Raw genomic sequence first — 19,173 nt, forward strand, 5'->3', positions numbered from 1 at the left:
GACGATTTCCAACAAGAACAATTAGTGGAACAATTAGTGGGTTTGTTTTTCCGATGTTTTTTTCCCACCCAAGACAAATAAATGCTGTATGTATAAAATGTACAGAACACACGTAATAAAATGCCTAGAATAAATGTGTCTTTAATAAAATGCAGTTATTGTCTATTATATGATATTGCTCTGTATAGCCTTTGCAACAAACGGCAGATAACGCTACGTTATTTATAAGGGGTCTAGGCAATACAATTATGGTAATTATATGGCTTTATAGGCTACAGTGTGCGGTAAAATGTCAACGACCAGGCAAGGCTACAGTAATGATTGAGAGAGTAGTTTAATTGAGAAAGGACCGTCATGAGGGCACCTGCCATTTGGAAAATATAGGCTAATCCCTTTGCGCAGTGTGTTCGAACCTGGCTTCTAATATTGTGCACCCTTGCAGCAGTGCACACTCGTAAATTAACCCTTTGTCATATTAGCAATATGAGTTCTATACTGTAGGCCTACAGGAATACTCCCCTTTAAGAACGCACGACCGTGAGCGTGGTAGACGTGGGCGTGTGTCGGTTTGTTAATAAAGCGTCACCTGACCCTGGCCTAACACTAACTGCATTGAGGGAAGAGAGGATAGAAAGGCAGACAGATAGACACTCTAAATAAATAAACGAACGAGTGAATTAAATACACAGTTATTTCCAACATCTCCATCTTCATATAGTAGCCTATTCCGCGTTCTTGGATTGGTGCGCCGGTCAGTGTTTGCTAATGCCACAGGGGAAGAGGCGCATCTGCTGTAGACAAAGAGAGAAGGGCAACGCGCCTATCAGACATTCCTGATCAGAAAAAAAGATCCGGTAGGAATATTTTAACCCACGAGCCGACAAGGACACTGTGCGTCAATACTACAAAAAGCTCTACATCCTACCCGTGCATTTACCTCTTTTTTTTTTACCGTTTTGCGTGCGTCGTGGGGAGTGGAAACACTTGACCGTCAATCCGATGTTCCTGCAAAAAGGATAAGGGAATATTCTGTGGATTTTTGATGAAGTTTGGACATTTGGCCAAATCCATTCATTCCGAGGACAAGAAGCGCTGCGCGGTTGCAACGTTTTCGATCTCCTGATTGTTTCTTTGTTAGGCCTATTGCTTTATTGCTGTGGTGCGAGGAAATATATTATATTGCCAGCGTAGTGTTACGTAAGAGTGGCGTTATCCAAGGTGCTGAACTGGACGTTATAACGGGACACAAGGCAAGGGAAGAGAGCAATCTTGCGTAAGTCTAACCATGTCAGAACACACATATAAACGTGACCTAATGATTTAATTTCAAATTGTGTCTTTATTTATTTACTTGAGCTAATTTTGAAAATGTGTTACCCATCCAGAAGGTCACAGGCCTATCCGTGAGGGATTTGGAGAGGACCGCACTGCACTGGCATCGTTGATACCCGTATTCCTGTAGGAAGACCGCCTTTTCATATTTTTTTTTCTCATTAGTGAAATAAGTTCTTGAGGTGGTCGACTACACGGGGAGAAAATGTCGGGGCAGACGCTCACGGATCGTATTGCCGCTGCGCAGTACCAGTTAACGGGATCAGAGGTATCTCGCGCCGTCTGCAAAGCCACCACTCATGAGGTGATGGCGCCCAAGAAAAAGCACCTGGAATGTAAGAGCACTCCCATCCCCACCCTTTTGCGCATATATTGATATTATGTTCTTTAGGCCTACTCTCCAACTTGATCGGGATAGACAATTGTTTATTCAGAACACACAGAAACACACACACACACATACACACACACACACACACACACACACACACACACACACACACACACACACACACACACACACACACACACACACACACACACACACACACACACACACACACACACACACACACACACACACACACACACACACACAGGCAATATCAAGTGTAGAACACATGTCACTGTAAACTGCATCATTTGTATTAGATATCTGTGGACAATTTGTTTGACATTCATTAGAATGTCACTTGAGATGTTAAGCAAGTCTTCAACCAATGCATTACATTTCTTTGTTCCTGCCCAGCATGTGGGCAGAGTGGTAACATTAATTGATGTTTCCATGGAGATGACCCCAATGGTGACCCCTAGTCATCTTACATGTGCAGCCCTAGTGATTGGAGAGAGAGGTGGTCATAATTCAAGACAGGCTGACACACACAGAGGCCGATAGTTATAATACACAATGCTCTTGTTCACTTGCCCTTGCACACTGCCCCTCCCAAACTTCCCTTAACAGATCCATATGGCAGGAGCGCATGTCTTCAAGTCTTCACGGGCTGCAGTGTCTGCTAGTTTTGTTATTGATTAGCTAAAGAGCTCCCTTACTTGGTTTCACAGGTATAGCCTACACACTATGCCGTACATCAACTGACAATGCACGGGCAACAACTAGAAAACAGATATATGTAGCCCGACTATAGGTAGATAGGCCTTTACATCCAAGTTGGCTTATTAACCAGTAGCCAATTTTTCCTGCATCACCACAGAATTGCAACTTCATACCAAACAGATCTGTTTCTAAAAAGACACAGGGTCTGCCTCATGACAAGACATTATCAATCACTGTCATTCGGCCTTGCAGCCTGAGTCAGACTAAACCAGTCATCCTCCGTTGCGTGGATGGGTGGTGTTCCACCTGTCTATGTGTGTGTGGTCAGGTAGCTGGCCTAGTCTTAGGCTAGGTCTAGCAGGACTCATGCCTTGTACTGTATGATCCCGCTCTCCACTGAATAATGCATTAATCAGCCAATGTCTGGCCTGCATTATTTACACAGCCTAAGGTGGCAATGCTAATGGTAGAGTAGGCAGGAGACTGCTAGGGATTAGTTTAGCATAGCAGACAGAGAGAGACAATTCACAGAACCCTTTTCAAGGGAAAGACCTGAGCTCTTTAGCCAACAAAATATATTTTAATGTTTACTGTACAGTTATAGGATCTTCATTTGATCACCCTGTTACAGGAGAACTTTCCTGCAATGTATTTCCTGATTTGTCCTTGTTTTGAAGATTGCTCATTAAGAAATGCTAGCTGCCATGACTGATGCCAAAAACGAGAGTTGTCTTGGGAAGTGTGGTTTGATGTGGGTGTGTTATGTTCACATATCGTACCTTGGCACTGTAGCAACTACATGGCCACTTCCTCAAAATAGTCACTTCCTTAAAATAGTCACAATTAATCTAAGATAAATTAAGAAATCTTTAATTAATTTAGACGTTTTTGCAGAGGAAGTCTTAGTCATGCAATTGTACATAGCTAAGCTGTTTGGTGCAGTATTTCTCAAGTAAAATTAGCATGAGGCCTCCCGAGTGGCACAGCAGTCAAAGGCACTGCATCGCAGTGCTAGAGGCATTACTACAGACCCGAGTTCGATCCCAGGCTGTGTTGCAGCCGGCCACGACTGTGAGACCCATGAGGCGGCACACAATTGGCCCAGCGTCGTCTGGGTTAGGGGAGGGTTTGGCTGGCCGGGATGTCCTTGTCCCATCGTGCTCTAGAGTCTCCTGTGGCGGGCCGGGCGTATGCACGCTGACTTCCGTCACCAGTTGTACAGTGTTTCCTCCGACAGATTGGTGCGGCTGGCTTCCGGGTTAAGCGGGCAGTGTGTCAAGAAGCAGTGCGACTTAGCAGGGTCGTCTTTTGGAGAACGCATGGCTCTCGACCTTCGTCTCTCTGAGTCTGTACGGGAGTTGCAGCGATGGGACAAAACTGTAACTAACAATTGGATATCATTAAAAAGGGGTAAAAAGTACAACAAAAAATAACAAAATAAAACGTGCATGAAAAACTAGTCAGTGCCCTGAAAACAGTCTATGGAGTTAGGAAAGTCTGGCTTCTCGCTCAGGACTGATTTCTGAGAACAATAACATGTCGACAACTTCATCATCTGCAAGCTGTCAAACTATCGTAAATAAAGCGCAAGCTACACACTGTTTATCAGTGTACAAAATAATTTGCTAGCTAGCTAAGTTCCAACTCTGTGTTTGTCAATTAAGCTATCAAGCAGTAGCTAGCAGGCACAATGAGCAGCCAGGCCACAATCAGCTTATTAAGTCACTGGCGAGTGGCGACTAGTGGCTTTGGTGCCGCTTAGTTTTTTTCACAACTTTATCACTATCTATTACCAGAGTGTGTGTCTGTCTGTGTTTCATAGGGCCTCATGTTACAAAACAGGTCGTGGGGACACATGACGCTTGCAAAAGGGTTTTGGAATATTGACAAGTTGCAGTTTGGATACAAGTGTTGTCTGATCGTCTCAATTGATTGACACAACGGGTCGCCAAACGAACTATGGGAATTGGTTCCCCTTCACGTGATGTGATTAAGATGCTTAATATCAAAGATGTTTACAGTCACGCCACACCCTTACTGTACCCATGTGACATGTCACTATAAAAGGCGATATGGTGTGACATACTGTCTTTTCTTCACGATCACGTTTGTGTTTTACAATGCAAGATTGCTATTAATCCCCTTTGGATTACTTTCTTACAATTCTTCTATGACTTGAGGTGCCCGAGTAGTTATTTTATCTAATCTACTCCTCCTCTCTCTCTCTCATTATTGTGCCTGCCCATACTAGCTAACTTTTATTACTTTTTGTAGGGCAAAAAACATCACCCAGATAGGCTAGTCTTGTGAGAGACTCGTCATCATGCAAGCGGCCAGACAAGTGAAAATTATTGTCAGTAGGGAAGATTTTAAGCTCGTCACTCAATTCATAAAAAATATGTCAATACTTTTCCCCTTGATAACCAGCGCGCTTCTGTATGTTGTAAAAGCGTTACATGGTCGCTGCCCATATCATTGCATAGTGCCGAAAATACACGAGAGTTCAGGGGCCTTACTAAACGTCTTTCAAGCTGTCAGGCATTCCCTTGGCAGCAAGAGCCTCTCGGTGGATGCTGCAGTGTACCCAAGTGGCGTCTGAAGTAATGAGCAGCTGCTTGCACGCGCATTACCACTCCACTATGTCTCCCTGTCATGGCTTTACCGCAATCATTACAGATACCAACACATCTTGACCACCAAAGTCCATTTGATGTCACAAAGCGGTACAGAGTCAATGTGCGGGGGCACTGGTTAGTTGAGGTAATATGTACATGTAGGTAGAGTTATTGAAGTGACTATGCATAGATGATAACAACAGAGAGTAGGAGGAATGTAAAGGGGGGGCGGGGGCAATGCAAATAGTCTGGGTAGCCATTTGATTAGATGTTCAGGAGTCTTATGGCTTGGGGGTAGAAGCTGTTTAGAAGCCTCTTGGACCTAGACTTGGCACCGCTTGCCGTGCAGTAGCAGAGAGATCAGTCTATGACTAGAGTGGCTGGAGTCTTTGTCAATTTTTAGGGCCTTCCTCTGACACCGCCTGCTATAGAGGTCCTGGATGGCAGGAAGATTGGCCACAGGGATGTACTGGACCATACGCACTACCCTCTGTAGTGCCTTGCATTTGGAGGCTGAGCAGTTGCCATACCAGGCGATGATGCAACCAGTCAGGATGCTCTTGATGGTGCAGCTGTAGAACCTTTTGAGGATGTGAGGACCCAAGACAAATCTTTTCAGTCTCCTGAGGGGGAATAGGTTTTGTCGTGCCCTCTTCACAACTGTCTTGGTGTGCTTGAACCATGTTAGTTTGTTGATGATGTGGACACCAAGGAATTTGAAGCTCTCAACCTGCTCCACTACACCCCCATCCTCTTTTTCCTGTAGTCCACAATCATCTCCTTTCTCTTGATCACGTTGAGGGAGAAGTAGTTATCCTGGCACCACACGGCCAGGTCTCGGATCTCCTCCCCATAGGCTGTGTCGTCGTTGTCAGTGATCAGGCCTACCACTGTTGTGTCATCGACAAACTTAATGATGGTGTTGGAGTCGTCCCTGACCGTGCAGTCATGAGTGAACAGGGAGTACAGGAGGGGACTGAGCACGCACCCCTGAGGGGCCCCTGTGTTGAGGATCAGCGTGGCAGATGTGTTGTTACCTACCTGGGGACAGCCCATCAGGAAGTCCAGGACACAGTTGCAGAGGGATGAGTTTAGTCCCAAGGTCGCTAGCTTATTGATGAGCTTTGAGTGCACTATGGCGTTGAACGCTGAGATGTACACAATCACCCAACCTTAACACACACATTGTGTTTGTGGTTACAGTAGGCTTCCATATGTCAATGGCTTTAGGAACAGCAGTAACATCAGGCAGGATTTAGGCTACCAACTGCCTAGCCAGTCGTAGCTCAATCTTGGGTGCAATGATCACGTTCCCGCACTGACTGACTGTGTGGAGGCTCATTGATTTAACATTACGTTAGCCAACATGGTACACTTGCAAAGTTATGAATGATATAGCTGTCGGCTATATATTAGAACTTACCGGTCTTTGTGCAGCTTCAAAAGTCGAACAAAGTTGGAAGTTGTTGCGCCTCCGTCTGTCATTTTCTTCCCACATGTTTTGCAAGTTGCATCCGTTTTTTGTTGATGCATCGTAGTCTTTATATCCGAAAATAATAATATTTGGTATCATCTTTCCAAGGGCTTCATCTGAATTCACCCGCTTACGTTCCTCTCCACTGCCATGCGCAACTTTTTGTCAGCTGGCACAATTTGATTGGATGCTGTCCGATTCAAACTGTAATCCGTTAAATTAAGAGTTGATGGGCTGCACACTTTTTTAAATAGCATCATTTTTTATATTTGGGCTTGGGGAGGGTATCAAGTCAGTTCGAGTCAAAAGGCTCAAGTCCAAGTTAAGTCACCAGTCATTGGTGTTAAAGTCGAGTTGCAAGTCATCATATTTGTGTGACTCGAGTCCACACCTCTGGGTGTTCCTTTTGTCCAGGTGGGAAAGGGCAGTGTGGAGTGCAATAGAGATTGCTTCATCTGTGGATCTGTTATGGCGGCATGCAAAGTGGAGTGGGTCTAGGGTTTCTGGGATAATAGTGTTGATGTGAGCCATGACCAGCTTTTCAAAGCACTTCATCCATCAATCAATCAATCACCCACTCACTCAATCAATCAATCAGCTGATGTCACAAAGTGCTGTACAGAAACTCAGCCTAAAACCCCAAATAGCAAGCAATGCAGGTATAGAAGCACGGTGGCTTGGAAAAACTCCCTAGAAAGGCCGGGAGAGAGAGAGGAGTGGTCTGGAGACACTGTGGCCCCGGCCGACGATACCCCCGGACATGGCCAAATAGGCAGGATATAACCCCACCCACTTTGCCAAAGCACAGCCCCCACACCACTAGAGGGATATCTTCAACCACCAATTTACCATCCTGAGACAAGGCGGAGTTTTGCCCACGAAGATCTCCCCCACGGCACAACCCAAGGGGGGGCGCCAACCCGGAAAGGAAGATCACGTCAGTGACTCAAGTGACGCACCCCTCCTAGGGACGGCATGAAAGAGCACAAGTAAGCTTGTGACTCAGCCCCTGTAATAGGGTTTGAGGCAGAGAATCCCAGTGGAGAGAGGGGAACAGGCCAGGCAGAGACAGCAAGGGCGGTTTGCTGTGCCAGTGCCTTTCTGTTCACCTTCACACTCCTGGGACAGACTACACTCAATCATAGGACCTACTGAAGAGATGAGTCTTCAATGAAGACTTAAAGGTCGAGACCGAGTCTACGTCTCTTACATGGATAGGCAGACCATTCCATAAAAATTGAGCTCTATAGGAGAAAGCCCTGCCTCCAGATGTTCGCTTAGAAATTGTAGGGACAGTACGGAGGCCTGCGTCTTGGGACCGTAGTGTACGTGTAGGTATTTATGGCAGGACCAAATCGGAAAGATCGGTAGGAGCAAGCTCATGTAATGCTTTGTAGGTTAGCAGTAAAACCTTGAAATCAGCCCTTGCCTTAACAGGAATCCAGTGTAGAGAGGCTAGCACTGGAGTAATATGATCAAATTTTTTGGTTATAGTCAAGATTCTAGCAGCCGTGTTTAGCACTAATTGAAGTTGTTTTAGTGCTTTATCCGGGTAGCCGGAAAGTAGAGCATTGCAGTAGTCTAACCTAGAAGTGACAAAAGCATGGATAAATTTTTCTGCCTCATTTTTGGACAGGATGTTTCTGATTTTTGCAATGTTATGTAGATGGAAAAAAGCTGTCCTTGAAACAGTCTTGATATGATCGTCAAAAGCGAGATCAGGGTCTAGAGTAACGCAGAGGTCCTTCACAGTTTTTTTGTGTGACAACTGTACAACTACCAAGATTAGTTGTCAGATTCAACAGACGATCACTTTGTTTCTTGGGACCTAGAGCTAGCGTCTCTGTTTTGTCCGAGTTTAAAAATAGAACATTTGCCGCAATCCACTTCCTTATGTCTGACACACAGGCTTCCAGGGAGGGCAATTTTTGTGCTTCACCATGTTTCATTGAAATGTACAGCTGTCTGTCATCCACATAGCAGTGAAAGTTAACATTATGTTTTCGAATGACATCCCCAAGAGGTAAAATATATATAGTGAAAACAATAGTAATCTTAAAACGGAGCCTTGAGGAACACCGAAATTTACAGTTGATTTGTCAGAGGACAAACCATCCACAGAGACAAACTGATATCTTTCCGACAGATAAGATCTAAACCAGACCAGAACTTGTCTGTGTCGACCAATTTCGGTTTCCAATCTCTCCAAAATAATGTGGTGATCAATGGTATCAAAAGCAGTACTAAGGTCTAGGAGCACAAGGACAGATGCAGAGCCTTGGTCTGACACCATTAAAAGGTCATTTACCACCTTCAGTCTCAGTGCTGTGATGGGGTCTAAAACCAGACTGAAGCATTTTGTTTGCATTGTTTGTCTTCAGGAAGGCAGTGAGTTGCTGCGCAACAGCTTTTTCAAAATGTTTTGAGTGGAATGGGAGATTCGATATAGGCCAATCGTTTTTTATATTTTCTGGGTCAAGGTTAGGCTTTTTCAAGAGAGGCTTTATTACTGCCACTTTTAGTGAGTTTGGTACACATCTGGTGGATAGTGAGACGTGTATTATGTTCAACATAGGAGGGCAAAGCACAGGAAGCAGCTCTTTCAGTAGTTTAGTTGGAATAGGGTCCAGTGTGCAGCTTGAAGATTTAGAGGCCATCATTATTTTCATCAATGTGCCAAGAGATATAGTATTAAAAAACGTGAGTGTCTCCCTTGATCCTAGGTCCTGGCAGAGTTGTGCAAACTCAGGACAACTGAGCTTTGGAGGAACACGCAGATTTAAAGAGGAGTCCGAAATTTGCTTTCTAATGATCTCTTTGTCAAAGAAGTTAATGCATTTATCACTGCTGAAGTGAAAGCCATCCTCTCTTGGGGAATGCTGCTTTTTAGTTAGCTTTGCGACAGTATCAAAAATACATTTTGGATTGTTCTTATTTTCCTCAATTAAGTTGGATAACTAGGATGATCAAGCAGCAGTGAGGGCTCTTCGATACTGCACGGTACTGTCTTTCCAAGCTAGTTGGAATACTTCCAGTTTGGTGTAGCGTCATTTCCGTTCCAATTTTCTGGAAGCTTGCTTTAGAGCTTGGGTATTTTTTGTATACCAGGGAGCTAGTTTCTTACGACAAATGTTTTTTGTTTTTAGGGTCCGACTGCATCTAGGGTATTGCGCAAGGTTAAATTGAGTTCCTCAGTTAGGTGGTTAACTGATGTTTGTATTCTGACGTCCTTGGGTAGTTGGAGGGAGTCTGGAAGGGCATCTAGGAATCTTTGGGTTGTCTGATAATTTATACCACGGCTTTTGATGATCCTTGGTTGGGGTCTGAGCAGATTATTTGTTGCGATTGCAAAACGTAATGAAATGGTGGTTCCGATAGTCCAGGATTATGAGGAAAAACATGAATATTCACAACATTTATTCCACGGGACAAAACTAGGTCCAGACTGTGGCAGTGAGTAGGTCCGGAGACATGTTGGACAAAACCCACTGAGTTGATGATGGCTCCGAAAGCCTTTTGGAGTGGGTCTGTGAACTTTTCACTGTGAATATTAAAGTCACCAAAAATGTGAATATTATCTGCCATGACTACAAGGTCCGATAGGAATTCAGGGAACTCAGTGAGGAATGCTGTATAAGGCCCAGGAGGCCTGTAAACAGTAGCTATAAAAAGTGATTGAGTAGGCTGCATAGATTTCATAACTAGAAGCTCAAAAGACAAAAACGCAGTCGTTTTTTTTGTAAATTGAAATTTGCTATTGTAAATGTTAGCAACACCTCCGCTTTTGAAGGATGCACGGGGGATATGGTCACTAGTGTAACCAGGAAGTGAGGTGTCATTTAACACAGTAAATTCATCAGGCTTAAGCCATCTTTCAGTCAGGCCACTCACATCAAGATTATGATCAGTGATTAGTTCATTGACTATAACTGCCTTGAACATGAGGGATCTAACATTAAGTAGCCCTATTTTGAGATGTGAGTTAATAATTACAGGAATGGAGGAGGTCTTTATTCCAGTGAGATTGCTAAGGCGAACACCACCATGTTTAGTTTTGCCGAACCTAGATCGAAGCACAGAGACGGTCTCAATGGGGATAGCTGAGCTGACTACACTGACTGTGCTAGTGGCAGACTCCACTAAGCTGGCAGGCTGGCTATCTCCTTGTGGATGTGAGTTCATGGCTACAGACATGAGTGCTATTGGTCGGTAGTCATTTATACAGGTTACCTTCGTAATCTTGGGCACAGGGACTATGGTGGTCTGCTTAAAACATGTTGGTATTACAGACTCGGACAGGGAGAGGTTGAAAATGTTAGTGAAGACACTTGCCAGTTGGTCAGCGCATGCTCGCAGTACATGTCCTGGTAATCCGTCTGTCCCTGCGCCTTTGTGAATGTTGACCTGTTTAAAGGTCTTACTCACATCGGCTGCGGAGAGCGTGATCGCACAGTCTTCCGGAACAGCTGGTGCGCTCATGCATGTTTCAGTGTTATTTGCCTCAAAGCGAGCATAGAAGTAGTTTCGCTCATCTGGTACGCTTGTGTCACTGGGCAGCTATCGGCTGTGCTTCCCTTTGTAGTCTGTAATGATTTGCATGCCCTGCCACATCTGTCGAGCGTCAGAGCCGGTGTAGTAGGATTCGATCTTTGTCCTGTATTGACACTTTGCCTGTTTGATGGTTCGTCGCAGGGCATAGCAGGATTTCTTATAAGCTTCCGGGTTATAAGAAATACGTTTTAGAGTCCAGCACCTTGAACGCGGCAGCTCTACCCTTTAGCTAAGTGCGAATGTTGCCTGTAATCCATGGCTTCTGGTTGGGGTATGTACGTACAGTCACTGTGGGGACGATGTCATCGATGCACTTATTTATGAAGCCAATGACTGAGGTGGTGTACTCCTCAATGCCGTCGGAGGAATCCCAGAACATATTCCAGTCTGTGCTATTATAACAGTCCTGTAGCTTAGCATCTGCTTCATCAGACCACTGTTTCTATTGATCGAGTCACTGGTGCTTCCTGCTTTAATTTTGCTTGTAAGCAGGAATCAGGAGAATAGAATTATGGGCAGATTTGCAAAATGGACGGTGAGGGAGAGCTTTGTATGCGTCTCTGTGTGTGGAGTGAAGGTGGTCCAGAGTATTTCTTTCCCTCTGGTAGCACATTTAGCATGCTGATAGAAATTTAGTAAGACGAGTTCAAGTTTTCCTGCATTATAGTCCACGGCTACAAGGAGTGCTGCCTCTGGGTGAGCGTTTTCCTACTTGCTTATGGCGGAATACAGCTCATTCAGTGTGGTCTTAGTGCCAGCATCAGTCTGTGGTGGTATGTAGACAGCTACAAAAAATACAGAGGAAAACTCTCTAGGTAGATACTGTGGTCTACAGCTTATCATGAGATACTCTACCTTAGGCGGGGCAAAACCTCAAGACTTCCTTAGATATCGTACACCAGCTGTTATTTACAAAAATGTGCTGTCCTTCTGATACAGCGTATAACCAGCCAGATGTTAGAGATATTAGATATTACAGTTTTGAATGTCCCATTGGTACTTTACGTTTGTTTTAGTGCTAGCTAAAAGACACTGATCAGGAGGGATGGCTAACATATTGCATCTGAAACAGTTCTCAAAGTTGGATTTTCTAACAAAATAGGGGGTGATAAGGGATGAAAGACCAACACTTGAGTTTAAACATTCGAATCCTGTTGCTGCAGGATTATTTCTCTTTAACAATATAGGTCAAATTAAGATCCTACACCTGTAGATGTCTTCCCTTTGTTGTGACATAGATAGCTTTGTCTCTTGACTTTTCCAGGGCCATTCAACAAACTAGATGAATATAGGGCACCATGTTCTCCCTATATTCTTTTCTTGCCAAGTAGCTTATGCCCTCAAGGCAAAATTCAAGGCTTCAAACACCAAACATTAAATTAGGTCAACATTTTTAGGCAAGGGCTCCGCCTAACCTACGTTTATTAAGGGAAACACTGGTAGGGCATATTATTTGTCTTCTCCTCAGGGATAATGATATGGAAGGGTATCTCTACATATGATATATATTACATATAGTTTGCCCTTTATGCGTTTGCATAACACAGATTCCACAAATAATGGCCTAGACATGGACATGGACATGGAATAAGATCATTGTATATCTCATTTTTTAAATTTATTTTATTTTATTTATTTCACCTTTATTTAACCAGGTAGGCTAGTTGAGAACAAGTTCTCATTTGCAACTGTGACCTGGCCAAGATAAAGCATAGCAGTGTGAACAGACAACAACACAGAGTTACACATGGAGTAAACAATAAACAAGTCAATAACATGGTAGAAAAAAAGAGAATCTATATACAATGTGTGCAAAAGGCATGAGGTAGGCAATAAATTGAGTAATTACAATTTAGCAGATTAACACTGGAGTGATAAATCATCAGATGATCATGTGCAAGAAGAGATACTGGTGTGTAAAAGAGCAGAAAAGTAAATAAATAAAAGCAGTATGGGGGGTGAGGTAGGTAAATTGGGTGGGTAGTTTACAGATGGACTATGTACAGCTGCAGCGATCGGTTAGCTGCTCGGATAGCAGATTTTTAAAGTTGTTGAGGGAGATAAAAGTCTCCAACTTCAGAGATTTTTGCAATTCGTTCCAGTCGCAGGCAGCAGAGAACTGGAAGGAAAGGCGTCCAAATGAGGTTTTGGCTTTAGGGATGATCAGTGAGATACACCTGCTGGAGCGCGTGCTACGGGTGGGTGTAGCCATCGTGACCAGTGAACTGAGATAAGGCGGCACTTTACCTAGCATAGCCTTGTAGATGACCTGGAGCCAGTGGGTCTGACGATGAACATGTAGCGAGGGCCAGCCGACTAGGGCATACAGGTCGCAGTGGTGGGTCGTATAAGGTGCTTTAGTAACAAAACGGATGGCACTGTGATAAACTGCATCCAGTTTGCTGAGTAGAGTATTGGAAGCTATTTTGTAGATGACATCGCCGAAGTCGAGGATCGGTAGGATAGTCAGTTTTACTAGGGTAAGTTTGGCGGCGTGAGTGAAGGAGGCTTTGTTGCGGAATAGAAAGCCGACTCTAGATTTGATTTTGGATTGGAGATGTTTGATATGAGTCTGGAAGGAGAGTTTGCAGTCTAGCCAGACACCTAGGTACTTATAGATGTCCACATATTCTAGGTCGGAACCGTCCAGGGTGGTGATGCTAGTCGGGCGTGCGGGTGCAGGCAGCGAACGGTTGAAAAGCATGCATTTGGTTTTACTAGCGTTTAAGAGCAGTTGGAGGCCACGGAATTGACTCTATACACTTTGCCGGTGACATCAATTTGCCACTGTGATGATACATCAAACCTCTAACCCCTCTAGTCTTTGTGTGAAGCCATTCTATTGGAGAATATAGATCTTGTTCTCCTTCGTCATTGTGTCATGATTGCTGACCCTTGAGGGGCAGTCCGGTTGCTGTGGAAAAAGATTGGAGAGAGGCTCAGAGACTCCGGGGGTGATACTAATGACAGAGGGGGGTTTTGGGTAGGCACAGTGGTTGACAAACGACTCCAGAGTGATATGACAGATAGTCATTTGAGGGAAAAGCATACATATCCTTGGAATGACATTTTCTAATCAAATCAAAGTTAATTGGTCGCTACAAGGATTTGCAGGTGTAATAGGAGGTGCAACGAAATGTTTGTTACTAGCAGTACAGTAGAATGTCTCGCAAATACAATACAGATACACACAACAACAAAATAATAGAACAAATACATCAAGAAATAAGCATCCAAATTAGATATATTAGAGTAGGCAGGTGTGAGAATCCATAATATAGATATATGATGTGTATAGACAGTATATAATTTGGAAAATAAAATGGTAAGCACAGTAGTTGGGTCATTCCACCAATTTGGTGCCTTTGGAGAAATGTAACCTTTTGATTTCAACAAATTTTAACATTCTGTCATAAAGAGCACATGTTCAACTTGCAAAAATATTTTTCCATCTCAAGAGGTTAAATAAAAAAATTGTACTACAGAAATTACTTTGTCAAAGCAACAAAAATATTTAGGGCTTTACAATTGTGGTGAAACTTGGACACATTTTGGGATTAAGTGGGTTGGAATCTTCCTAGAAGTGACACAAGGTTGACAGAGGGACATGTCAAAATGCGGCATTTTGGCACTTTTAGCAAGCCTTTATTCATATATAAAAATCTGATTGATTGAATTCTCCATGTGGTCTATATTAAAGGGCACTTCTTTTTAAAGAGGCTTTTAAAATGCAATATTGGTGCACAATTTTGCAGGTACAGTATATTTGGACGAGCCATGTTGAGAATACAGTATACATACACAGAGCATAAACAACAGTATACAGTATAAACAGAATATGAGCTGACAAGCGTTCAATGACTCTTTATGCAACGGGTGGGTCTAATCCTGAATGCTGATAGGTTAAAACCGTATTCCAGCTGGTTTCTATTCCATAAATTACTACCGGCTAAATCTATGACATTAAAATCCTATTTACTCTGTTCCATCTGACTGCGCAATCCACTGTCTCCTCATCCCAGCCAGGCAATTCATTAACTTGATCTCCACTATAAAAAAGCATCTAGACTTTATCTCATATTTCTTTTAGACTAACATTTTGTTTTCAACAGCAGAGATTTGTATAACCTTGCTGTCTGTCTCGCTGACATTTGGAACATTCTTTCAATATTCCAATTCGATCTCCAGCTGTCCAATAGTAATGGACGTGTCGTTCTCAGCCAGTTGAAATAATGAAACAGCTGGCATCATTTTTATAGATATATACAAAGACATGTCAATTGAAAAAAAGGTCAAATTAAACGAAGGTCAACTAGTTTGCAGTCTTTCCAGATTCAGTTTGAAGTGACTGTGTTAGCTGTGTTGTTGGCTAGCTCCTCTGAACAATAGTTTCCTGACGAGTGAGCACATTTTCTATACCAGGCGAAATCGCGCCTCATTAGCCCATTGTTATGGATGTGTCCAAATAAATGTCACTGGAGAGCAGCTTAAACAAATACAAATGCAGCTACATTGCTGTTATTCTGGCTGCACTTTTTGACACGACTGTAAATTAGCCATAGTTGGGTAGCTAGCAAGCAAGGGATAAGAACGTTGCCAGCCAGTATGGCAATGGAACATAGATACAGAACACAAAGACTGAAAGACTGGGTCATGTTTCTGGCAACCGAACCGATAGAATGAACGACCAGCCAGCTTGGGTAGCAACCCTAGATTAGTGTCTCGACTAAATCTTGTGGAAGGATGAAATAGTATGAATAAATTCATAAAAATAAAGTTTTTAATGAAAATATCTCAATCATTATTTGAATATTGTAACGACCCTGGGTTTATAAGCTCAGAAATCAACTTTGCCGCACGAGCATACTTTTGCGGCACAGTCGATAGCGCGGTGGACTTCGGGCTAGAAGGTCTTGGGTTCGAGACCTGATCCCTGCCGTTTCATTACAATATGTTGGTAACCCGTTGTATAAAAGGGATAATGCCCTCGAAGACGATGTTTGGAGGATATATTGGCACGGTTTACCTCGACTTTGTCTCAGGCCTAACAACACCAGTGCCAATATATCCTCCAAACACCAGCTTCGAGGGCATTACCAACACTAGACAGCCAACAATATGAAGCAAAATAAGGAGCTCATTGTGGACTACAGCAGACAGAAAAGGGAGAACACCTCCATCCACATCGACGGGCGGTGCAGTTGCTGTACCAGGCAGGGATTCAGCCCAACAGAATGCTCTTAATGGTATATAAGTTTGTGAGAATCTTAGGGGCCATTCCAAATTTCTTCAGCTGCACGATGTTGAAGAGTCGCTGTTGCGGCTTCCCACCACACACTGTGTCGGTGTGGTGGGACCATTTCCGGTCCTCGATGATGTGCACGCCAAGGAACTTGCGGCCCGTCGATGTGGATGGGGATGTTCTCCCTTTTCTGTCTGCTGTAGTCCACGATGAGCTCCTTATTTTGCTTCACATTGTTGGCTGTCTAGTGTTGGTAATTAGGCCTACAACTGTTGTGTCATTAGCAACAAGGTTATTATAGTAAACAAAAACTGAAAATAAAATAAAAACTAAAATTAGAAAAAATATTTAGGAAACTGAAATAAAAGCACTTGAAAAACAAAGTATTCTAAATATATTGTTGACAGCAAAACTAACAAAAATAAAAACCATCATGAATTATGTTTTTATATATTTTTTTATAATTAAATATTTTTTTATAATTTTTTTCTTTATTTTTATTTTACCAGGTAAGTTGACTGAGAACACGTTCTCATTTGCAGCAACGACCTGGGGAATAGTTACAGGGGAGAGGAGGGGGATGAATGAGCCAATTGTAAACTGGGGATTATTAGGTGACCATGATGGTTTGAGGGCCAGATTGGGAATTTAGCCAGGACACCGGGGTTAACACCCCTACTCTTACGATAAGTGCCATGGGATCTTTAATGACCTCAGAGAGTCAGGACACCCGCTTAACGTCCCTTCCGAAAGACGGCACCCTACACAGGGCAGTGTCCCCAATCACTGCTCTGGGGCATTGGGATATTTTTTAGACCAGAGGAAAGAGTGCCTCCTACTGGCCCTCCAACACCACTTCCAGCAGCATCTGGTCTCCCATCCAGGGACTGACCAGGACCAACCCTGCTTAGCTTCAGAAGCAAGCCAGCTGTGGTATGCAGGGTGGTATAATGGGCATTTTGAGCTTCTGAATCTGGTGGGTAAATGCTGCCAGGTGATCCCAATGTTTCATTTAGGCCTAGCTTGTGCATCACTGTCACTGTCTCACTAGCTAACAGGGAAGATATTCCGAAGGCGAGCATGGCTGGGCCAAGCTAAAACAGCTTGTGAAGTAGCTGGAGCTTTTCGCAATCCACACCGACCAACTTCAAACTGACAGCCAGTCGCTGTCTGATGTGGTGCTGTGGTTTCTGAACCTTGATGCACACTTGCAGTCAACTTGTAGTCAACGCTGAGCTATATGGGGTTAAAAAGACATTGAATATGTAGACCTATGTAGTCTGTGATGTGACAGGAATTAATGGTGTAGTGGTCAGTGTAGCCTCATGCATGTTTCTATGCATGGACACATAATATTTGTATGTGGATGTATTTATGTGTGTAGGCCTTTTCAAATATCTAGTCAGTCAATTAATTAGTCAGTCATTGTTGCTGGAGCTTGTCCAGAGCTGATACCTCTGGATATTGATTCTATTTGTCTGACTGTGACTGTTTATCTTCAGAAAGAAGTTGAATACAAAGTTGCAAAAGTATTTGAAATTGTTACAAACAAGTGAAGGATAAAATGATGCTTCAAATGAAAACCGAGATGACTGCATTGAAATACACTGAGTATACAAAACTTGAAGAACACCTGTTCTTTCCATGACATAGACTGACCAGGTGAAAGCAATGATCCCTTATTGATGTCACTTTTTAAATCCACTTCAATCAGTGTAGATGAAGGGGAGGAAACAGGTTACATAAGGATTTTTAAGCCTTGAGACATGGATTGTGTTGTGTGCCATTCAGAGGGTGAATGGGTAAGACAAAATATTTAAGTGCCTTTGAACGGGGTATGTACCAGGCGCGGCAGTTTGAGTCAAGAACTGCAACACTGCTGGGTTTTTCACACTCAACAGTTTCCTGTGTGTATCAAGGATGGTCCACCACCCAAAGGACATCCAGCCAACTTGACACAGCTGTAGGAAGCATTGGGCCAGCATCCCTGTGGAACGCTTTCGATACCTTGTAGAGTCCATGCCCCGACGAATTGAGGCTGTTCTGAGGGCAAAAGAGGAGGCTGCAACTCAATATTAGGAAGGTGTTCCTAATGATCGGAATACTTATTGTATAAATAGGCTACATGGGCCTATATAGGCTATTTCAATCATATTGAAATATATTTCATGTTCAATCAATTGAGTTATATTTTGCAACTAAGCTACTGTCTGTCATTTTTGCCTCAATGTGTTTCATGATGTGTGACAACAAGAGCGCAATGATGTTAGCAATCTGTGCTTTAATGCATTATTATTGGTTAAGCATAATAAGCCACCTCCATAACTCTCTAGGAGCTGATCTGTCATCAGTATTGTGGAATCATTCTAATGTTAAGGTAAGATTTGAATGGATAAAGCTGATCAGAGAGCAGCACTGCTTTTCTTTCCATCCTATCAGTATCGACACATGGTCTAACGACGCACTTAGCAAACGTTCTCTCTATGTGCTTGGGAACCACTCTTAAAAAAGTTTGTTTGTACATAACGATGCATCCGGTACGATGATCGTAATTCTTAAGTTACATCGTAACTGCGGAACGAGGCCCTGGTGTTTGAGTACAAAGAGACACACAAACATACACGCACACAGACAGGCACGCACACACTCACACACACCCGCATGCATGCATGAACACACACACAGTCCTGTTTTTATTGCTATAGACCCCCTAAGGGTCTACCGGTTCATTCTTAGAGCTCTCCTTTCTGTTGTGGATTACTGAAATAGTCTTTATTTTGATCAGTCAATCCTCCTTAGACTTACACACACACACTGCTCTGTGGTGCATGTGTGGATGTGATGGGCCACAAATATTCTTGTTTCTCCCCATTAACATTAAACAATACACACATAAACAACACAC

At 43.2% G+C, this 19,173-nt stretch overlaps 1 protein-coding gene across 2 annotated transcripts in view; it reads left to right on the forward strand.

The window, feature by feature from the left end:
* Nucleotides 1–554: 554 nt before the first annotated feature.
* Nucleotides 555–19,173, forward strand: part of LOC129825215 (clathrin coat assembly protein AP180-like) — a 53,630-nt gene continuing 35,011 nt past the window's right edge. Inside the window, exons 1-2 of one of the 2 annotated variants that reach the window (XM_055885126.1) lie at nt 555–1,273; nt 1,386–1,667. In XM_055885126.1, coding sequence (XP_055741101.1) covers nt 1,538–1,667 — 130 coding nt within the window. In that variant the 5' untranslated portion in view covers nt 555–1,273; nt 1,386–1,537. The remainder of the gene's footprint in view (nt 1,274–1,385; nt 1,668–19,173) is intronic. The other variant, XM_055885125.1, reaches the window with a different exon arrangement.

This window comes from Salvelinus fontinalis, chromosome 27, assembly GCF_029448725.1.
Source record: "Salvelinus fontinalis isolate EN_2023a chromosome 27, ASM2944872v1, whole genome shotgun sequence".
Lineage (NCBI taxonomy): Eukaryota > Metazoa > Chordata > Actinopteri > Salmoniformes > Salmonidae > Salvelinus > Salvelinus fontinalis.